The 23846-nt window shown below is 33.6% G+C and overlaps 1 protein-coding gene across 3 annotated transcripts in view; it reads left to right on the top strand.

Annotated features, from left to right (window-relative positions):
• LOC126966850 (synaptic vesicle glycoprotein 2B) overlaps positions 1-23846 on the top strand; it is a 78330-nt gene that overhangs the window by 37178 nt on the left and 17306 nt on the right. For 2 of the 3 annotated variants that reach the window (XM_050811116.1, XM_050811115.1), the window contains exons 2-3: positions 21806-21931; positions 23296-23355. In XM_050811116.1, the coding sequence (XP_050667073.1) occupies positions 21895-21931; positions 23296-23355 (97 nt within the window). In that variant the 5' untranslated portion in view covers positions 21806-21894. Of the gene's footprint in view, positions 1-10242; positions 10543-21805; positions 21932-23295; positions 23356-23846 lie in introns of those variants that run through there. The other variant, XM_050811114.1, reaches the window with a different exon arrangement.

Genomic DNA, 23846 nt, shown 5'->3' with positions numbered 1-23846 from the left:
TGTTACACTACTATAAGTACAACAATAATATTGGAGCCATTAGAAATTTTATTGTTTCACGAAATATTTTTTTATGAAAATATAGGACGAGACGAGCAGGATGTTAAGCTGATGGTAATTAATACACCCTGCCCATTACAATGCAGTGCCGCTTCGGATTCTTGAAAAGCCCAAAAATTCTGAGCGGCGCTACTATTGAGCTCGGCACCTTGAGACATAAGATGACATGTCTCATTTGCCCTTTAATTTCACTAGCTACGACGCCCATAGACCGAAACACAGTAATATTTACACATTACTGCTTGACGGCAGAAATAGGGGCCGTTGTGGTAGCCATAATCTAGCAGGCATCCTGTACAAAGGAGCCTCCCACTGGTCCATAGTATTATAATATACATGTAATAGTCTTCACTTGTTTTAAAGCATTGCGATGGAACTAATGGGTATGTTTTCCCCGTTATTTTTATTGCAGTAACAATATGTTCAGTATTAATTCATCGATATCATCGAAAGTTTATCTTTTATTCTGAAAAACAAAATCAGCTTCTTGGGCACTGCTCTTAAACGGTTCCCAAAAAACCAATCTGCAGAAACAACATTCCGTCAAAATAATTTTGCAATAATCATGGAATAAATGGAATGTTCAATTCTGCTGGTAGCTTTTCCATTTCGAGCCCAGTTTTAAGAGCAATCTAGATATACCAGTGGCAGGCTCCCTTGCACAGGATGCCGGCTAGATTATGAAATGAAATGAAAATGAAAATGAATTTATTTTGGAAGAAAAACTGACACATTCACACAAAAATGTTTATGAGAACAAAATATATGCTTAATCTAATACTTAACTTACTTAATACAAAAGAAACAAAAGCAAAACTTGATGTGGCAGTGGTCTTCCAAAACTGGAGTCCACCCTGTTATAGTTGTGTCCATACATTATGAGCACAACACTGATTTTCAGTGATCCCATTGTGTGAAATTTGAAACTGAACTGACATATTTTAAAAGCAAAATATAATTAATTGTGGCACTAAAATAAGGGTACAACAACAACGCCTATTTTTGCCGTGAAGCAGTAATGTGTAAATATTATTGTGTTTCGGTCTGAAGGGCGCCGTGGCTATTGAAATTACTGGGCAAATGAGACTTAACATCTTATGTCTCATGGTGACGAGCGCAATTGTAGTGCCGTTCGGAATTTTAGGAGTTTTTCAAGCATCCTGAGCGGCACTGCATTGTAATGGGCAGTTACCATCAGCTGAACGTCCTGCTCGTCTCGTCTCTTATATTCATAAAAAAAAAAATACGATACTATCCACCTAGTACAGAGATTTCAGTCTCTATCTTTTGTTTTTGACATACACGGTACACCACTACCTCAACTTGGCTGAGCCTATTCGGATGTAACACTATATTTAAACGCGATCCGAGATTTATATTTTAATCTAATCTCTGCTTTAAGCATTACAATTAAAGATTTAAGGATCGTTATGTTGATCTATTTCTCGATCCATCTATATCAAATAATGACAGACAAGACTGACAAGAACAAAATGACAGTTAGGTGATAAATTATACTTACAAATATTTGTAATCTGTGTCCACGCGTCGGTAAAACTATCACGCACCTAACCAACACAAAAGTAACTTAAATAGATAAAGCACATTTATTTTCGATTCCAAAATCATCTGTTGACAGAACAATAACATTATTCATTTAGTTACTGTCAGTATTATCTTCTCTAATATATAAAATTCTCATGTCGCGGTGTTTGTCGTTAAACTCCTTCGAAACGGCTTGAACGATTCTCATGAAATTTTGAGTGCATATTGGGTAGGTCTGAGAATCGGACATCATCTATCGACAACAACTTTAAAAAATACATACAACTTCAAATTTTCACCCATCTACGATCAACAGTTACTTTTGTATCGCGATTTTAATATCGGCAATACAACGTCAGCTAGTAACTTATAATAATTATTGTAAAAAAAAAATCAAAATCGACATATGCTCTTAGAAAATTTCGTCATATCAGCATAAAATTTGAATTCACGTGAGTAGGTAGTCTACCTAACACTAACTACTCACGTGAATTCAAATTTTTTACCCGAGCATCCAATACTATCTATTATCATTTCAATATAATGGTTTTTAACATAACCAATATCGAATTTTAATTTATTTTCATATCCGCATCACGTTTTATTAACTGTCTCATTATTTACCTTATCAACCAGGAAAATTGAAATGCGCCGATATTTCTTCGTTATAATATATAATATATTTATTTATGTAAATATATGATAACAATCAATAAATGTACTCTATATATTACCTATTACTTGTTCAGTAAGTACTCAGGAATATAAAGTAGAAATGTACAAGTTTTTTTTGTTTATTATGCTATCGGTACTCTACGATGTTATTGTTCTAATTGAACATTGTTCTTTTTAAGTGTTTTTGTAATTAAAAATTCAACGTCTGATAAGCTTTATAAAGTTCAAATATTTGTAATTGTATTTTAATGTATTTACTATCTACACAAATTTTATAAAGAACACATATAACCTAGCTTAATATGTATCTCTAGTTCAACTCTCAGGTTGTTCATATACAGGGTCTATTTTAAAGTTGATAACCTGCTCAACCCCAATATTTGCTTAATAGGAAATTGAATTGAAAATTCTGAGCGGCACTACACCTGCGCTGACGAGCGCAGAACCTTTTGACATAAGTTGTCAAGTCTCATTTGCCCAGTACATTCACTAGCTACGGCGCCCTTCAGACCGATACACGGTAATGCATTACTGCTTCACGGCAGATATAGGCGCCGTTGTGGTACCCATAATGTATCTGGCATCCGGTGCAAAGGAGCCTCCCACTGGTAAAACTCAGCTGGTAGCTCTACATTTATTTGTGTTAGTGACAATGTTAGTTAGCATATCTTTTGGTAGGCTATTATGTTCTACTGTACTCAAAGTCAACTTTCGCTTGACTATCAACTGTAAGTATAGGTATGTGTATATATACTGATAGCGTGTCAGGTGTAACAGTTGTACCAGCTACGAATGGCAGTCTCAGTGCTGTCGAATTTAATATTAAGACCAAGAAAAAAAATACGTTTGTTATACAACAAACGCGATTTTCATACGGAAGCTTCCCTATAACATTATACTTTTAAATTGAATAATTTAATTCTAATTTCAAGATCTGTCTACCAATATCGAGAGAAAACGAGCCATTAAAATTGCGTTTGCTGCTTCGAAGCACCCTCAATTTTTTTATTATTTATTTTTATAGCGGCAACAGGAAGACATCATCTGTGAAATTTTAATTGTTTAATTGTTACGGTTAATCAGATACAGCTTGGTGACAGACGGACAGAAGGATGCACAGTGGAGTCTTAATAATAAGGTTCGGTTTCTACCGTTTGGGTACGGCACCCCAAAAACCAGGCATAGTAATGGACGAGTAAAAAGGTAGGACTCCGCGCCGTGATATTAGCAAGTGAAGCACCGTTATGCTAGTGTGTGTGCGGTTACGGGGAATACTAGTTACACAATTTTTGCTCCCTTAAATAATCATATGGCCACAAACAGTTATATAGTATCGTTTTTATACTTTTTCACAACGCACGATGGCATTTTTAAAATGTTTTATTGAGACGCAAACTGATCTGTCACAGACGATGACAATTCTGATAAATGGCCGCCTATCGGCCTGTAGTAGTAAGTGTGTGCGGGGGGCTATGTATTTACACGTTAATCGGCTTGTTTTGGTGCTACACTGTTATGTAAGGTGACATGGAGTCCTTATTTTTTCACTAGTCCGTGGGCATAGTATATCATTGAATAAAGTATGTAACTACTCCAAAGTTGATATAATAATAGTGCAGTTCTCCGCTATTTATTAAACTACCTTCACCTTGGCAGCCTCACCTCGTTCACGTGCTCATTCGGAGGTCACGCCAGCCAGATTGATCACTTTTTATGAGATCACATGTCAACAATCCGCCGAATCAGAATACGTTTCCTCATACTTTAACAGATACTTACCAATAAAATATAATAATAACCAGAATTTTGCATATATTATATTATGTATGATATCTTCAGATTTTTCGACAGCTCGGAAATATCTCGCGCATCAAATGCAAAAATGTTTTTTTTTTTTAATTATATAAATTAACAAAAATCTTATTTTGCAAATTGAATAATGCAATAATTTTATCAATTAATGTAATGTCATCGGTCCTCAATAAATCTACGAAGTTTGAACGAAATCTGGCCATATAAAGTGGGTCAAAATCGCGCCCAAATGAGTCGGTTACAAACAATAATACAGGTGAAGCTAATAAAAAGCGTGTAAAATCATCTATTGATATCAAAAACTATCACCCATTCGAAAATGTATCTCTTAAACCTGAGAAGAATGGGCGCAAGAAACTCAACCGGATTCTTCTAATTCTTTTAAGCCGATTTCATCGGTACCTGAAAACTTCGTGGATTTTCATTATGGTTGGCTTATTACACTATTGGCTCTTGAGTGCTGAGAAAGTACAAAATACAAAATATATTACTCAATGTTATGTATTTTTTATGGATGATGAGGACAACCGTAGACTCTCACCACAGAGACCCCGGTTGGATCCTCACCCGCCAATGTGTTTTCGGTGTCAGTGTAGGCAACGCTCTTAGAGTATAGGCTGTGGTGAATAATTGGTGACCCGTATGCTCGTTTGTCCTCCTCTTTCATAAACAAAAACAAGCGTATTTATCACTTGATGTTAAGTGATCACCGCTGTCCATATACTCCTGCAGCACCAGATGAATCACAGGAGCGTTGTCGGTGTTTTAGAAAAGTGTACGCGCTTTTCGTGAAGGTGGCCATGTCGTGGAAAAATGTAGACATCCAGATGGTGGGGATGATATCTGTAATTAATCATAGCGGACTTTCGTCATCAAATTAAGAAATAATTCCATTTTCGGCAACAGTGAAGCGTGTTATATACAAATATAGTATAAAATGACAAACTCATCATTGAATAGAAAAGTAGCAATATTTAATTATGATGACAATAAGTTTATTAGTATTTCATTTTAGTTCAATGTTGACATGCCTCATGTCATTTTTTTTTCATAGCTTAATATATTTTATTAGTCAAGACCTTTCATTTACCCAAATTGAAGGGGTTGTGAAAAGATAAATAAACCTGCCATTTTTTTTGGCGATGATATAATACTACAAACAGAACGACCGACCTCAGGATATTTATAAATTTTGCTGTACGATGCTAATGTAACTAAATTAAGAAAAAAAAAGCCTGCTGAGTTTCTTGCGCCCGTTCTTCTCAGGTCTGGAATAAGTGATTTTAAATCCTATTTTGAATAAAAATATTTGAAATTGAATTAGAATCGGATTTCTATTATTTTCTATACTAAACTATATTCTACCAGTCAACCTTTCATTTGAAACCCATATTGAATGGGTTGTAAAACAATATATAATCCGCCATTTTGTAGAAGCGGCCATATTAGATTTTGTAAATAAAAAGAATGTTTTAAATTGTTGTTATCAGAACATAATTACCTTTCAGATCTGTCAACATAACACGAGGGGGGTGAAATATCAATTAATGGATTTGACCCAAATAAATAAACAGGGCAAGCTAAATAAAACTGTTTAAAACAGCTCTAAAAAACTCTGACTCTGTACACTAGTGACGTTACAAAAACAAATTGACGAGTAAATATATTTTCCAGTGTTAGTTTGCACTAGAGACTATTGCGTCACCCTAAATTCGCACTTAGGCATCATACGAATAAGTGTGATTTTGGCTGTTTGTTGGCATTTAAACAATGTCACTTAAGGCTAGAATGAATTGATTTTTCTCAATAATATAAATATGTTATCTCCACCTACTGCCACTCAGCCACAGAATATTAACTAGGTACCTATACATTTAGTAAAATGGCAACAAAAATTAAAACTTTGCAATTTAGTATATATATTTTTTTTAATTCTTGCTGTGTGTTCCACAGACAAAGCAAAAAAAGTAATTTAAAGAATTCATGTCTGTTTGCCTGAATGAAATTCAAAAAAAAAATTAAAAACGAATTGTCGGGGACCCATTGTTCTCTGAACGGCTGGATCACTTGGCGTTGCGTAGAGACGTCGCTTCATTGTGCGTCTTCTACCGCATTTGTCACCGGGGAGTGTTCCTAAGTCATATTTATGTTATAGCTATATATATATAACCTTAACCACATAAGCGTCTTTTAAAAAATCTTTTGAATTTCGTAACACATTTTCTGGAATCATGTTGTAAAAACAATTAGGTTGCCCAACAAATGCCTTACTAACTCGAGTAGTAGGTATATATATACTAGATATTAGTAAAAATACACGTAATCTTTTTATATATATTTACTTATAGTTAATTATACATATAAATAAACTAATAGTTTTAAATGATGTTATCACAAACATTATTTAGATGATTGGGGTCTTATTTTTAACTATATAATTAAGATAGGCAGTTAAATAATTAATTAATTGTTAAATTACTTACACAAACAGTGGGTCACTATTATTTATTTTTAAATAGTTATATATTTTAACATTGCAAACAAACAAAGTCATGTAGATTAAGGTGATCACCTACTAACAAGTGAGCACAATTGAGTACGAGATTTTTTATGACTTATTAATATATTATGCAAAAACTTTACAAAAATGATGGATTATGGTTTCTACAAATTGAGCAAAAGGTTCGAAAAGGTTTGAAAAAAAACTGTATGGCAGTTAAGATATGGGAAAATGGTAATCAGTGGCAGGCAATTTAAACGTTGATATATATACGATTTTTTTATGGAAGAGGAGGGCAAAAGAGCGTACGGGTCACCTGATGTTAAGTGATCTCCTCCACCCACATTCTCTTGCAACACCACAGGAATCACAGTAGCGTTGCCGGCCTTTTTTGAAGGTTCCATGTCGTCGAAGACATAAACACAGCGCACCGGCTGGTAGTGCGAAGATGAAATTCGGCTGCAGGAATCAATCTTTTTGGAACACCCCCCTGATAAATGCGGTAAAAGACACAATGAAGCGACGCCTCTACGTAACGCCAAGTGAAGCTGTTCACAGAGCAGAAGACCCCGTCAGCTCTGCGTTGCACGCGGTCAAATAGTTCAAGGTGATACTGGGGTGCGCTAGACCAGAGATGACATCAATACTTCATAATATGTACTCGTAGCTGGACCTGCGCATGTTGGCCGGCTTGAAGTATTGCTGTAGGCGAGTAGCTCTGGTCGAGGACTACATAGGGTTATTTGCATGTGGAGGCAGTTTGTCAAAGTCATAAATATTTTATTGACATAAAATCAAAAGATTGCTCGTGAACGTCAATCAACAAAAATACTATACAAATACATGTTAAGTACACAAAAGTTTAAACATATATATTTTTCTCAAACATGCATGGAAATGTTGTCATTATTTTCGAAAAAAGAACACGCGAAGTATCGAATTTTCTAATCTAGGACATAGTAAATAAAATCCATTGCAGGAGCGTTTTTTGAATTCGGAACATTACAACGCTCCTGCAATGTTATATGAAACGGCGTGCTGGGGTTATTAAATACTCTTTGATCGGATCTCTTTTGTCATTCTTGGCATACCATAGTCTCTAATCTTTATGCTTAGTACAAATTGCGTTTACGTGGCTGTGTACCCATAAATGCGTTTGCCTGTCGGCTCAGATGATAAAAAAAATTGGCGGCAAAGCTGAAAATTTGTCTTGATTTGTTATTTCCATACCTACATAAATATAAATTTAATAATAATTAAAATGAGTTCCAACGGTTCAGAGAGTGAAATGGAGATTGATTGTACTCCAGCAAAGTTAAGATTAGAAGCCAAATTAGCAATGGAAAACCTGCTTCCAGCGTAGTTAAAAGAAAAATACATGAATGTATATGAAAATTTTATGCGTTGGAAAAACGAGAAAAAAGTGAACTAATTCTCCGAAACAGTATTTTTGGCGTATTTTAATGAGATTGCTAAAACTAACAAGCCATCTACATTATAGGCAATTCACTCCATGCTGAAATGATCAGTTCATGTTAAAAACGGCATTAACTTGAAAAATTATTGGAACTACTTTTCTTAAACGACAATCGACCGGATGCAAAAGCAAGAAATCGAAAATTTTTATCGGCGAAAACATAAAGCAATTTTTAATTAAAGCCCCAGATGATATATATTTAGCGACAGAGTTAAATTAAATTTGTTGTAAAAAATGTATACTATAAAAAAGTGTGTTTTATATCCCTGCATTCTTTTGAGAAAAGCACTATATATGCCTCGGCGGGAAATGGCCTTTGCAATAATGAACTATTAAAAATAATGCAATCTAGTGAAACAATACAAGGCTGAACCATAAAATCCATAAAAAAAATCAACTAAGCATAACACTACTCAATTCCACATTGTAATATCGTTTATGTAATCTTCAATACTGTAATAAGCCTTCGACATAAGTCAGCATTTAATAAAAGATTTAAATTTATTTTTTGATAATTCAGATACACTTTTTCGTAATATATTGTAAAATTTAATACCAATGCATGCAAAAGAATTGTTTATTTTACAGAGCCTAGTAGGTAGCACTATAAGCTTGTAGGTATTTCTAGGAAGGGGGGGACTATGCTAAGCCAAGGGCTATCCATAAAGCCGGTGTAGTAATAACGGCATAAAAGGCATTTATTGTCTCAAAATGTATTCCTTTACAATTCCTTTTGTTATCATTTCTAATATTATACTAGATTCTACTACCGCTTCGGAAACAAATAGCGCTTTGAGAGAGAAGAAGCGGTGCAAGAAACTCTCCCAGCATACTTTGTTTTTTGCGCGCGCTTTTTAATAAATTAAAAGATAACAGTAAAATATGTATTTAATAAAACATTTTAATTACTACGAGTACACCCAATTTAAAGTTAACCGTCATTATTTATCTTGTAAACGCTTATTTTATTGTTTATTGACAATAATGAGTAACTCAGCAAAAAATTCCGAGCAATTTAAAGTTTAAGTTATGCAACTTAGATGGAATAAGTTAGAATAGCCCGCTCGCTCTCGGTGTAACACTATAAACATAAATGCGGACAAAAAGTGCACACGATTTCATAATTGTTTTGATAAACAAAACCCTTTGTTCATTATTACCAAACTCATTGATTGCTACACTTCATACAAAACTATACGCGATACAGAAAGGTGTATGATTTGTCCAAGTCGATGAGTTTTTTATGGAAATCCGGGACGACACGAGCAAGGCGTTCAGCCAATTGATGCACCCTGCCCATTACAATGCAGTGCCGCTACCAAGAATGAGGGTATTGACATGACAAGTAAGAATATCCTCCAGGAGTTATATATAAAAGCACCAGTTTGAATGCCGATTTCTGGAATAAGAGTAATAATAAATTATCATCTCTGAATTTTTGAATGATTATTTGAAAAACACAAAATGACTACTGATGACTTCAACATTAACGTTCAAAATTAATAAAAATGATCAGAACAGATTTAAATAGGTAGGTACCTACTGATTTGGTTTATTTATATTTGGAAGAGTTTTTTTAATGATAATAAGGGACGAGACAAGTAGGACGTTCAGCTAATGGTAATTGACACGCCTTGCCTATTAAAATGCAGTGCCGCTCAAGATTATTGAAAAACCCAAAAATACTGAGCGCCATTACAATTGCGCTCGTCACCTTGAGACAGGATGTTATGTCTCATTTGCCCAGTAATTTCACTAGCTACGGCGCCCTTCACACCGAAGCACAATAATGTTTACATATTACTGCTTCACGTCAGAAATAGGCACTGTTATGGTAACCATAATCTAACCGGCATCCTTTGCAAAGGAGCCTCCCACTGGTTCATTATGCATCAAATAGTAAAAACAATATACTTTACAAATTATATTCAAGTATACCTTTACATTACATTCGGTTTGTGACATAAAAGTAGGTTGAAAAAATTTACAAGTTTTCTTGAAGAGAAAACCGTGATGAATGTAAACAAAAACTATGACGTCATAAAGTTAATACAACGTTTAGTTGAACTAAGAAGTGGTAGAAAAGGAGGGGCGTTTCATTATAATGTTTAGTTAAGTTTAAGTAGTAATATATACCAACCCGACTGTTTTATGAAACTTCTCAATTCTTAGCTTAAACCATAATCCAATACGGTTTCAGTGAGAGAGCACGTATCAATAGACACTGCCAAGTAATATTACTAGAAGTCAGAGAGCTAATCAAAATATTGTAATTGTTGCAACGTCCAGTGAATTTTAGTGATATTCCTAACTCTATGCAGATTACCAGGACCCAAAGTGACGTGCAATGCTTGTTTATAGTGACTTTTGATAATAGTTTACGAAAATTTGTGTTAAATATAACTTTTTTGACTGTGAAATGTGCCGTGGTTTTATAGCTGGTGCATTTATTATTTTTATTACTTCGTGATTGGTAAGGTTATATATATCGTTTTATATACTTTCTAAATTTTAAATTGTTGTTTTAATTTTTTTGTTAGTGCTATTGAAATTAATTGTCTAGTCTCTTGTAATCTTTATCGCGTTAAGTTTTTTATTTTTTTGCGAATAGCGATAAAAACTTATTTAAAATAAATTGAAAAATTAAATTGAAAAGACTGGGTTTACTTATTTATTAATTACATTTTTTGAGTTGCGTTTTCACTTAAGTAGTTTTAACTGAACAAAATTAGATCGTTTACATTTTTGGTATCAGTTATTGTGATGAAAAATTTAATTACTGTTCTAGTTTGATTGTATTTGTTACAATTTCATGGCTTTCTCGTATCCACCGGCTAGAGAATTCATATGGACGTGTAGGAAACCACCTCTGCTTCATATCCCTTACTGGTGGTAAGGGATATGAACGCAGTATCGCTCAAATAGCTTTTTATGTAGGAATTCCAATTTATGCAATATTTTGTATAATATGATTGCTTGTAACATAAAAAGTACTAGAAGTGCACTATAGTAAATATTTATTTATAAACATAATTGTAAAACTTTTAAAATTTTCCTTAGATATAATTTTATATATAGTTAGATTTTTTTCCATATGTGGCCTTTAATTGGCCTTATGTTTAGTCACATGTTTTAAATGTATTGGGTTTATGGCTGTAATCTTCTAATAAAATAAAATAAAATGGCAAAACAAAAAGGCAATTTCGTTTTATATAAATGAGCGCGCACTGAATAGGTAATCGAGCGCAGATATAGAGAATTTTGTAGTTTTTTTTTTGTTTAAAAATTATTACTTAGAACTTATTTTTTCAAATAATGCTGTTCTAGAAATTTATATTTCATAACGGCGTAAATTTTATTCTAAAATAATTCAAATTCAATTATTTTTATTTAAAATGGGATGTGACATTACTTATTGAAAGTCAAAAACTACCAACCATTCCAAAATGAATGCCTCAGACCAGGCGCAACAAACTCAGCGGGATTTTATTTTTCATCGAAAAAATATGTTTACAAAGTAATATTGTACAATTAAACTTATTATTTAAGAGCCTGAGGGCGGTCACTCCATTCCCAATCTGTGGTATCATTAAGAAAGTAATTTATGTTATAGTAACCTTTACCATACAAACGTTTTTTAACAATTCTTTTGAATAATGTAATACTTTTGTTTTGAACATTTTCTGTTATCTTGTTGTAAAAGCATATACATCGCCCCACAAAAGACTTACTAACTCGACTTAACCGAGTAGTAGGCATTATTAAAAATTAAAATTGAAGCTAGCTCAAAAATAAGAATTTTTCGAACATTAATAATTTTGCCTCAGTGTTTAGTTTTATTCGTGGTTGTTTCATTTTATTCATATCATAGAACCATAGAACAAAATTTATATATATCAAAAATTTTATTTATTTTATTTTATATTTATTTTATTTGGAAAACTTACAGTGTTACAATAACTTAATTACTAAACAATAGTGTGAACATTTTACACCATTCAATAGTTTTCGCATATTGTTTCTATATATATAATAACACATGGCATAATACAGGTACATTTTCTTTTTTTTTTCTTATACAAGTATTATATAAAATATGTTAATAATTACATAGGTATTACATTTATTATGTACAAAGAGAATTTAAACACTACGTTCAATATTTTGCGAATTATTTATAATCAAGTGATAGAGTCTAGAGCCAATGAAATGGTAATTAAATCAAAACTCTACACTAAACGTGAGTCTGAGTGAGACATGAACATTTATATTTTAGCCTTTTAATAAATAATATTTTGATATAACAATGTTGCAAGTTTTTGAAATACCAAACAATATTAAAATAATTACAACTTTTTGTTATCAAAAGTAAACGTGCTCTTATACTAATTAAAGCTTTGATTTACTCATTATATCATCTGAGAATCAAGAATATTAGGACATAAACTAATTGGGTTTCTTCGTAACACACATGTAATCTGTATATACGCGGTTTTTTCATTTCTACCCACTTTGTTTTGTATAGACTCGCAGTACTACGAATAAGATACCTAATGTTTATATTGTTTTCTCATGTAAGTGAATATGTTCTGTTCTTAATGAGAATAAAGTTCTTTAACCATAAATGTAAATGTAAGTTTTTTTGTTGCGCTTTCACGCCTAATCCAACGAACCGATTTTGATAAAATTTAATACAGAGATAGACAAGAGCCATAAAAAGAACATAGGCTAACTTTTATTGCAAAAAAGTAAATGGTTGATTGAAATAGGGGATGGCAGTTCGTATGGAAATAAGTTATTATCGAAGATAAAACCATGAATCCTTGTATTTAGGCAGTTGACATTTGTTCGAGAATTTTTGAGACTTTGACCTACATGGGGACGAAACAGGAGATAAAACTTCACATGGAAATACTATTAAAGAGACTGTCCACAATGACAAGGGATATGCGCTGTACCATAGAAGAGCGCTGAGCGGAAAGAGCATTTGTATATTATTTGAAAAGTATCCTAAAAGATAAAAAAAATGCCCAAAGTAACGATTCAACGTGATGAAGTCGCGGGTAAAAGCTAGTATATTATAAAGAGAAAAGATTTGATTAATTGTTTGCATTGAATAGGCTCCGAAAATGCTGAACCGATTTGAAAAATTGTTCATTGTTGGGAAGCCACACTATCCCCAGGTGGCATAGGCTATATTATATTTTGAAAAAAATTAGGGATCGTTACTAAAACTACAATAATGTAACCCAAGGTGTAAAAAAAATACCTGAAATATAATTTACATTTCGTGCGCTGCAAAAAGTATTGACGATAGAATCATATAATGTACGACTTTGTAGAACACATTATTATTTACAAAAAGTGTCGCGACAACATATGTTGTAAGTGTTCTCTTATTACACGCTTTTAATAAGCTTCACCTGTATGTATGTTTGTTTGTAACCAACTCATTTGGGTGCGATTTTGACCCACTTTGAACGGTCGGATTTCGTTGAACCGTTGTAGATTTATCGAGGACCGATACATTGGTTTGATAAAATTATTCCACTTTTAAATTTGCAAAATAAGATTTTTGTTAATTTACATCATTTTCATCTATCGTCGATAAGGCAGGAATTGATGTTAATTTTGAATTTCAACCATTATCTTTAACCGATTTATCTAATATTATTATATTTTCGAATACCAAAGATAATTTTTTGCTCTTTACCGTGTTTTTTAGTTTTATAAACTATTATATTAAAAATTTAATTGAAATGTCGCTTCTACCTGCTCAGTACTGTGTGTACGCGAATGAAGTCGCGGGTTTTCTGCTAGTATTAAATAAGTTGGAATTCTATTTATACGTGTTAATGTTAATCATTACGCATTTTTACAATGATTAACATTTGACTCCATCTGAGGACTACCCGCAAAAAAACACAATAGCTGAATAAATATCTTTGTTTTTTATTGAATTTAACAGGATATGTACAGTTAAAGAGAGTGGCTCGACCAAATGCTTGGTGTTCCGAAAATATATACAATGATGAAAAAAAAAATTTCAAAATTCACTACAACAAGAAAAATGTCAAAGATCATAGCTCCAAAGACGCTTTACATGTAAGAAAAAGTGTAAAGTTGTCACCATCCAGTGTCTGTTAGGGTGTAGTTGAGCATGACTTACCAAAGGGTCACAAAACTTCATTTGTGAGAATAAAGAGTAGAGATTTGAGCCAAAGTATATATATGAGATCTTAGAATGCGCTTTTTAAAAATGTACCACAAGGCATACTATTCTAGCTTGCAAGGAAGTCTAGTTCCAGACCTTATAAGAGCTGAAGACTGGCCCTCGTCTAGCCCAAATCTGAACCCTTTTTTTATGTTAATAAGAGACGAAACTAGCATGAAGTTTAGCTGATGGTAATTGATACGCCCTGCCCATTACAATGCAGTACCACTGAGGATTCTTGAAAAACCCAAATTCTGAGCTGCACTACAATAATTGCGCTCGTTACCTTGAGACATAAGATATTAAGTTTCGGTTGCCCAGTAATATCACTAGCTACGGAGCTTATCAAACCGAAACACAGTAATGCTTACACATTACTGCTTCACGGCAGAAATATGCGCCGTTGTGGTACCCATAATCTAGCCGGCATCCTGTGCAAGCCTCCCACTGGTAAAACCTCCTTTGGCTTTAAGGTAGGCCTTTCATAATCTTTCTGTTAGGTCATGAAACTATGGATTTACGCACAGCTCCATGGAAAATTCATTCACAGCTTGTTCTAAAGATATCGTAACTCGATGTCGTTTAGACCATGGCCTCTAAAACTGACTAAAATTTGCTGTCCAACCATTTGTTCTGTCACTCTTCAACAATATTCCTCTTAGTATTGGAATCCTCAGTCTGAGATCTATAGAGCTTACTTACTGTTCAGACTTTACTGACGTAAAACTAAGCTGTTTGTGATAAAACGCGAACTTGGCTTTTAGATTGGGTTGTCTTAGGTTCAGCTCTGCATAATTTCGGATTTCAATTAACTACAAACACGTATTCAAAGTTTACGCTAAGTTTTACATGAGTAAAGTCTGAGTAAAGTCTTAGTACGCTCTATCGATATCAGCCACATATAAATCTTATATATAAAATTCTCGTGTCACAATGTTCGTTCCCGTACTCCTCCAAAACGGCTTGACCGATTCTCATGAAATTTTGTGAGCATATTGAGTAGGTCTGAGAATCGGCCAACATCTATTTTTCATACCCCTAAATGTTAAGGGTGATCCACACGAATTTTTATTTTTTTGACATTTTTTTTTAAATTTGTTTGATTATGAGTCAACATAAAAAAATACATATAACTTCAAATTTTCACCCATCTACGATCAACAGTTACTTTTGTATCGCGATTTTAATATCGGCAATACAACGTTTGCTGGGTCAGCTATTCTTAATATATGTATATAAATTACGTGACACGTTGTTTGTCCGCGATGGACTCCTGAACTTATTAACGGATTTTAATGGGGATTACTTCATCGAGTGCAGTTTTGTCCAACTTGAGAGATAGGATAGTTTTTATTTCGATTTGAGACCCATAATTATTTTTAATTTCATTATTTGTATTGTATGGACATATTTTCTATGAGAGAATTTATTGACGCACGGACACGGACATTGACGCATCTATACATAATATAGAACGTTATTGACAGGGAGCATATTTTACAAAATAATTCTTGGTGTTATGAAATATTATTGACAAATACATAAAAAAAACAGTATTTTTTTATTATGCACAGAACAACGTATGTCGGGTCAGCTAGTCTGCCTGCCTCATATATCTAATATCTTTAAATGAGCAATTCTTGTATATATATATTCTGAATCTCGGAAACGGCTCCAACGATTTTAATAAAATTTTGTGTAGAGGTAGTTTCGGGGGCGAGAAATCGATCTAGCTAGGTTTCAATTTAAAAAAATGTAGTTTTATCCGTGTTTTAATGAGGAACAGCTACAAAAACATTACAATACAAAGGTAAATTTCGCTACTAGATACAAGACTATAATAGCTCATTGGGTGATCCGGAAAGCAGAAGACCCCGGTTCGAATCCAGATGTCCAATTAGTTTTTTTTTGTTCAAGTTTTGTACATTCCTAAAAATCCGAGCAAGGCTCGATCGTCCGGATATTATATATATATATATATATATATATATATATATATATATATATATATATATATATATATATGAGGCAGGTATGGATCTTTGTGAGTATTTATTGAGCTACATCCCTGAGCCCTGCGGATAATAATAACAATATTAGCCTGAGATCTGCAAAGCGTACTTAAACTTTTCTCAGACTTTACTTACGTAAAACTAAGCTGAGTGTTAGCTTCGCATAATCTTGGTTTTATTATTATATTCATTTAATAGCTAAAAATATACTGAAATTAAGCTAGGATCTAGCTTAAGTCTCGGACGATAATTTGTACTCATGTTGACAGAATATAGGTAGATAGGTTGGTAGGATAGAAAATTTTGAATCGTGCGACACGTAAGAAATTTTTGTGTGACAAAATTTAATTATTTAGTTTTAGTATCTCTCATGTTCAAGGTTCTGTTAATTAGTCAAAAAGTCTCATTAATGTAATGTTGTTTACGCACGCAAAGCCTTGATAACATTAAAGATAATAATAATAATAATTTGTTAAAGCACTGTTAAGTTGCTTGCTGGTATTTCGTACATAGATTAGAATAGATTCAAGACATTCCTATCTGATCTTGTTGAAGTGTGTACAGAATATTCTGTGTGCTTCAGTAAGAAAAAAATTCTAGTTGTAGAGATCTTTTAGTATTAAAATTTGAAATTTCATAATGTTTAATAACAATTAAATTAATATTTTCAATTTATTTTTAATACTTATTTTCAATAATATTTTAATGAAAAAAAAAAACACTATTTCAACAATGCACAGTATATACTCATTGAACTTTTTACTAAATCCATTCAATTTCATTTATAAGATATACTCGTACAAGGCACAATACGTCAGCTGTATATCTACAGATATCTACAACTATAAGCATTTCGGTGACGCGAAATCAAGAGATTTCACCCATACAATAAGTGTCGAATTATATATATTTTCATTAATTATTTATTTATCACGTGTACCAGTCATGAGTGTCACCGACTTGGTGACGCGAAACCATCAGATTTTCCCCAACCAAAAAGTACCCAACGCGGCTTAAAAAATTTAAAAAATATATAAATCTTTCTTTCAAATCTAGGTATACATAGTAAACACTTAAGCAGGATCTATATTCTCTTCTCTACTCTCTCGACTCTACTTTTAATTTCTTATGTCGAGCTAATTCCATTCTGGATAATTATTTTAAAAATTACGTCATTATATAGGGAATTTAATTGCTATGCAAGACCAGCATGATTTGAAAAAAAAAACAAAAAGGTGTGCGTCTCAGGCCCGACAGAAGTGAAAACTTAATCTTATCTAAGTAGAACTATTTAATATTGAAATTATTTACCTTAAGAAAAGCTTAGCTAATTACTTTAATTTTATGTATATTAATATGATAATATACATAAAATAGTAAGGAAAGGTTATTTATTAATAAAATCTTTTATTAATTAGTAACCAGTGGGAGGCTCCTTTGCACAGGATGCCGGCTAGATTATGGGTACCACAACGGCGCCTATTTCTGCCGTGAAGCAGTAATGTGTAAGCATTACTGTGTTTCGGTCTGAAGGGCGCCGTAGCTAGTGAAATTACTGGGCAAATGAGACTTAACACCTTGTCTCAAGGTGACGAGCGCAGTTGTAGTGCTACTCAAAATTTTTTCCGTTTTTTCAAGAATCCTGAGCGGCACTGCATTGTAATGGGCAGGGCGCATCAATTACCATCAGCTGACGTCCTGTTCGTCTCGTCCCTTATTTTCAAAAAAAATAAAAAACATATTTTGTTCTTAATTACAATTCTTGGATATGTACATTAGAATTTTGTGTATGTACTTTGTTAGTTTAGTAGTAGTATGTAGTTTGTACATTATTTAATCCTATGAAAGTAACAATTGGTTAGAGTGAGAGAGGAGGAGCCTGCCTACCGTTGTCGTATGCGTGAGAGAAAGGGAAGCTAGACAGAATGGCGCCGTAACGCGTTACGTTACTTAAAATAAACAAAAACTACAAAATTCATCATATTACTGCGCTCATTTATACGTTATATGAAAAAAAATGTATTTTTCTTTTGCCATAAATCCTCTTTAGGTACTACGGATAACGGAACATTAAAAACGCCTCCCAGATCAGTCACAATATGAGTAACCACTTAAACAGGCTCAGTTACGCACGGAAGTCCATAGTAAAAATGAGAATACAACGCACTTGTTCACACGTCGTGCATTCAATACAATGTTATAATGGTTTGTAATCAAATGAAACGACGGGCTGTGTTTAAATATTTTTTGTGATCCTAATCGCATAATGTGATATCTACAATTATACGGTTGATACAATGTACTTCTGGTTACAAGTACAGGGTATTTCTGATTAGAATTCTAATAGCTACGGCGTAAAGGACTTTATGTTTTTGTGATAAGGTCTATATCAATTTAATTTACTCAACTATTTCCAAATGCCTCTAATTATCCAAAAGAACGTTCAAATATAATTTTTTTGTGAGTCATCATATCTACAAACGTGATTCTAACTAGAGCACCAGAGGAATCACAGGAGCATTACCGGCCTCTAAGAAAGTCTACGTAGTTTTTTGATGATGGCCAAATTTTAGAGAAACTTTGCGTAAGGCAGCTTATTCCGTAGTTTGGTTTTCCGTGAAAGACCAGTGGGAGGTTCCTTTGCACAGGATGCCGGCTAGATTATTGGTACCACAACGGCGCCTATTTCTGCCGTGAAGCAGTATTATGTAAACATTACTGTGTTTCGGTCTGAAGGGCGCCGTAGCTAGTGAAATTACTGGGCAACTCAGACTTGACATCTTATCTCTCAAGGTGACGAGTGTAATTGTAGTGTCGCTCAGAATTTTTGGGTTTCTCAAGAATCCTGAGCGGCACTGCATTTAATGGGCAAGGTGTATCAATTTCCATCAGCTGAACGTCCTGCTCGTCTCGTCCCTTATTATCATAAAAAAATACAGGTTTTGACAGTGGTGGATAAGTTAATAAATCAAAAAACCTACTCGAATAAAGAATACTTATGTTTGAAATAATATATTTCACCATGTATAATATTCAGGTACTCGCGACTGCTCGTAACTGGATAATATCAGATATCTCCCTATTTTGACCGCGTCTCCCATTGTTCCAGCCCTCCTTGAGTGATGATTTCCTTGATTTATCGGATTGACGGTCATTTTTACAATATGACTCGGCTATACAGTTTATCTATTTCAAAATCTTAATATCAAGGATATTCATCTATCTGGGTCACAGTTCATTTTAATATGATACTGTCACGATTATGACCTAAGAAACTATGATAAAAATTATGGCGTAACAGATGTAATGAGAGAAGGTTGCTGATCTATGGGACGATACATGCAGTCAACGTAGCAGCCTCTCTCAAAATAGAAAAAGGGGGTAGTGCAAAAACATATCTTTCTATTTTCAACATAACATAAATAACTTTCTTAATAATACCACAAATTGGGAACGGAGTAACCCCCTATTAAGTAATAAGTTTTATTGCACAATATTACGTTGTAGCCATATTTAAAAAAAATCTTGCGCCCGTTCTTCTCAGGTTATGAGGCATACCTTTTCTAATATGTGGTAGTTTTTGACTTTAAATAAGTGATATAATATCTTATGAATTAAAATATTTGAATTTGAAAGTTATTTTTTATTAAAAATATCTTCTCCGTGGCTACATCCCAGTAACAAGTACTATCTCGACTATCAACCTCAATCCTCTTAAAAACGTGAGCCTGAAAAGATCACGAAACGTCGGGTTAAGATACACGATACGACATAAAAAGCGCGCCTCCGTATCCGAGATTCCTACGGTTTTGCAAGAGTATAGGCGGCGGTAATTACTCACCATCAGGTGACACATACTATTGTAAATCCTCCCATTCCATAAAAAAAAAACAAAAGTGTGGATCAATCTCAAATCTTCCAAACACGTGCGTAGCCTAGCGAAAGTCTATAAGAAAAAAGCGATTCACTCGATTGTATGAAACGTGCAGTCATTGATAGATTGACAGATGACGGCTATATTCTAGTAAAAAAATGGAGATAGCCAAAATCCACTACGGTTTAAGCAACTGTTCGCTTTCAAACTCAGTCGGATTATACTTCGTCGCCAATCGCAATACTGTAATTACTACTATTACAAACTTATGTCAAATCACTGCACGTTTCATACTCAACTAAATTTCAATTTTTAACTGGGCAGTGCCGCCTCTTATTACGTAGTATTTTCATCCTCTTTACACCCGCGTAAAATAAAGTTTCGATCCAGCGACTGTCGAGGATTTGAAAAAATCTTAGGTACTGACTATTTGTATCTAGATTCAGAGTTCATAAAATGTTAAAAATAGTTTATTTCAGTTTTTACGAACGGCATAAACAAGCCTTGACGTAATGTTTCTTAAAAGCATCTGGAGATACGAAGCGATATATTATTTATACGATTCAACTTTTCACTAAGTCACAAATACATTCATAATATTTATTATACAATCGGAGATCTAAAGTCAAAGTTGCGAAACTGAAGTAGCAATGGGCAGGGCACATAGGTCGATGGACAGATGGCCGTTGGGGCAGTAAAAACCTCGAAGGGCGACCACGTACCGGAAGACGTAGTGTTGGTAGGCCTCACACAAGATGGAGCGTAGGTCTGGTCTGGTCAGAAATTCCATATGACATAATGCTATAGAAATAACTGAAATAAATCAATCTCGCTGTGTTTAGTATCAGTGAGATTTTTAACCCTTCTGATAGCAAAAGTAGTAGCACTGAGTTTATTTGAGATTGCCTCAATTTGAGCACCCCATTGTAGTTTTTCATTGACATTCCAAGGAACGAAGTAAGATTTAAGGGTTCTCGATTATTTAATATTATGCTTTTATACATTACGGTAGGGAGAATTCAATACGTTCTGTTTTGCTCGCGTTAAGTGACAAATTATTCATTTAGATATTTAAACTGAACCATTCAGATATGTTTTCCAATGACACATAGGTTATATAATAACTTGATTAGGCAATGAATTAACATACATACATATTAAGATAAAGAATATACTTATGTTATAGTTTTACCATGGTTATTATTTACACTTTCTCTAAACTGCTTGTTCCAAGAAATAGTTTTTATTTGTGCGACATACCATCGAAGGGCGCCGTAGCTAGTGAAAATACTGGGCAAATAAGACTTAACATCTTACGTCTCAAGATGACGAGCGCAGTTGTAGTGCCGCTCAGAATTTTTGGGTTCTTCAATAATCTTGAGCGGCACTGCATTGTAGTGGGCAGGGCGTATCAATTACCATCAGCTGAACGTCCTGCTCATCTCATTCCTTATTTTCGTTAAAAAAAAAGAAAAATGGACTGCTACCAGTCCGCGTCCGATGGTCCGGCCGTACCAAATCCGATCATGTGTTTAGGCTATTAGGAAATCTTAACGACCCTCTCCAGGACGCCCTTATTTCTCAATTGTAAAAGTATTTCAAACAATATCAATACCTAACTTATTGTTTGTTACAGACGTGCCCAGTGCCGCACAAACAAATCTCGGAAACAATAGTTGAGTGTGAGTGCGCCAGCCGAAATACATCGTTGTCTGCACCCAGAGGATGGTAGAAACTGACCCCGGGCCCAAGAAACCACACAGTAAGTTAAGAACTGCATGTTGCAACACTCCAACCACAGATCACTTAAGTTTTAACTGCAAACAATAAATACCAATAACATGTTGCTAATTCAGCAATTTTGTGTGAGTATTGCAAAATGAAAATGTAAACAGAACTTGTTGCAGTTATTTAAGTACTCTTATTCTAAGGCTCACTGAATGTAAAAAAAATATTTTCGGCAAAAAATAACCTTTAATTAAGGATTGGACTCCACTGCGCTGCTACTCGATAGAACAATAGCTTTTTTATTACGGCAACTATTAGATGCTTGTGTGCGTGGCATCTTGACACTCGATGGCATCTTTCAAATTTTGTAACATACGCTTCGTGTTATTTTATATTGAAATGAATAAAATACAAAATACTTACTCATGATATGTGACCCCGGTGCCTTTCTTATTTCTTCTAGTATAATTTTTTCGAAGATTTACCACGCAACCTGGCATTTTTAGTTTCAATTAGCAAAGTTTAACAGAACATGTGGCACGTCAACGTCACACATTGTTCGGGACTGGCTCGAGTACATTAGGGCGTAGTAAAAGTTGCCGCACTTTGCGAACACGCCTGTGGTATCTAGTTGGAGTGCAGCGAAGACCAATCTATAATCTAAGACCATTACAAATGTCATATCATGTCAATGTTACTAGGATTTTATTTTAATTCAAAATCAAATCAAATCAAATGGTTTTCTGATTTAAAGATACTCAAGAGAGCTCATAAAAAAAGAAAGAGGCCCAGTACAGCCTACATACAGGTTTTAAATATATTGAAAACTGTTTAGAAGAATGTTTAAAAGTTACATTTTCTTTTATAAAACGTAGTAAGATAGCATAGCATTGAACTCATTCAATAGGATAATTATTTCATGCGTTTTTCTTTAAGATAACTAAATAGTAATTATATTAACATCTGTTTGTGTGTACATCAATAATTTTCCGAAACTTTCTTACACGTCAACGAGCGTCAATGGAAGCTTACAATCGTTTGTTCTTCGATTCTATTAACAGATAGAATATTTCATAATAGTCATAATTTTTATCAAATTGAAAGTATAGTTTAAAATGAATAACTAATTAGAATCTTTGTATCTTTCTAACTTTCTCAGGAGGTAAAAAACAAACTTAATTTTAACTATAATTGGTAGAATAACTACAGATGTTAACTATGATGGCAATACAACGTATGCTGGGTCAGCTAGTTAGAAATACAATACGGAAATTATAAGCGCTTTATTTTTGAATTTATAGCCCGCAAAATGTTTGTTTGAAAGGCGTGAGCTAATTATGATTAAAAAGTTAAATCAGAATTAGTTAAAATAATTATTAATACGATATTTAATTTCAGATTGTGATGTAAGAAGTGACCAACAGCTAAACGGCCAGGATTCCAAATCAGCCGAGCTTGGTAAGATTGTTATTGATAACGTTCTAAATAGCTACTCCATAAGAGATGATTAATCTCTTGTTTTGGATCATTAAGTTTTGTATTACCTATATAAAGTAAACACTTATTTTTTTAACCGACTTCGAAAAGGAGGTGGAACCGATTTTGATGATTCTTTTTTTATATGCAAGCAGGTGCTTCCCGTGTGGTCCAATTTAAATTTGGTCTAGTTCTGACAATGGCAACCATGAGAAAACCATATAAGTCTTAAATTTGCATTAAGTTTACTTAATAATCAATATAATGTAGTTACAATTATTATTATTACTACTTAGTTATAGGTGAGATGTGCTTGTGTCGTATGCGCGACGCGAAGAGGCGAGAGGAGTCGCGGCGAGAGACACCTTATTGGATATTTATATATTTTTATGTACTTTTGGAATATTTTTTTTAAAGTCGGTTATTTTTTGTTAAAAATTTTATAGTGTATATATAAAATATAAATATAAAGA

Source organism: Leptidea sinapis, chromosome 11 (assembly GCF_905404315.1).
Source record: "Leptidea sinapis chromosome 11, ilLepSina1.1, whole genome shotgun sequence".
In the NCBI taxonomy this organism is placed as follows: domain Eukaryota; kingdom Metazoa; phylum Arthropoda; class Insecta; order Lepidoptera; family Pieridae; genus Leptidea; species Leptidea sinapis.
This window is presented reverse-complemented; position numbering and strand designations above follow the sequence as displayed.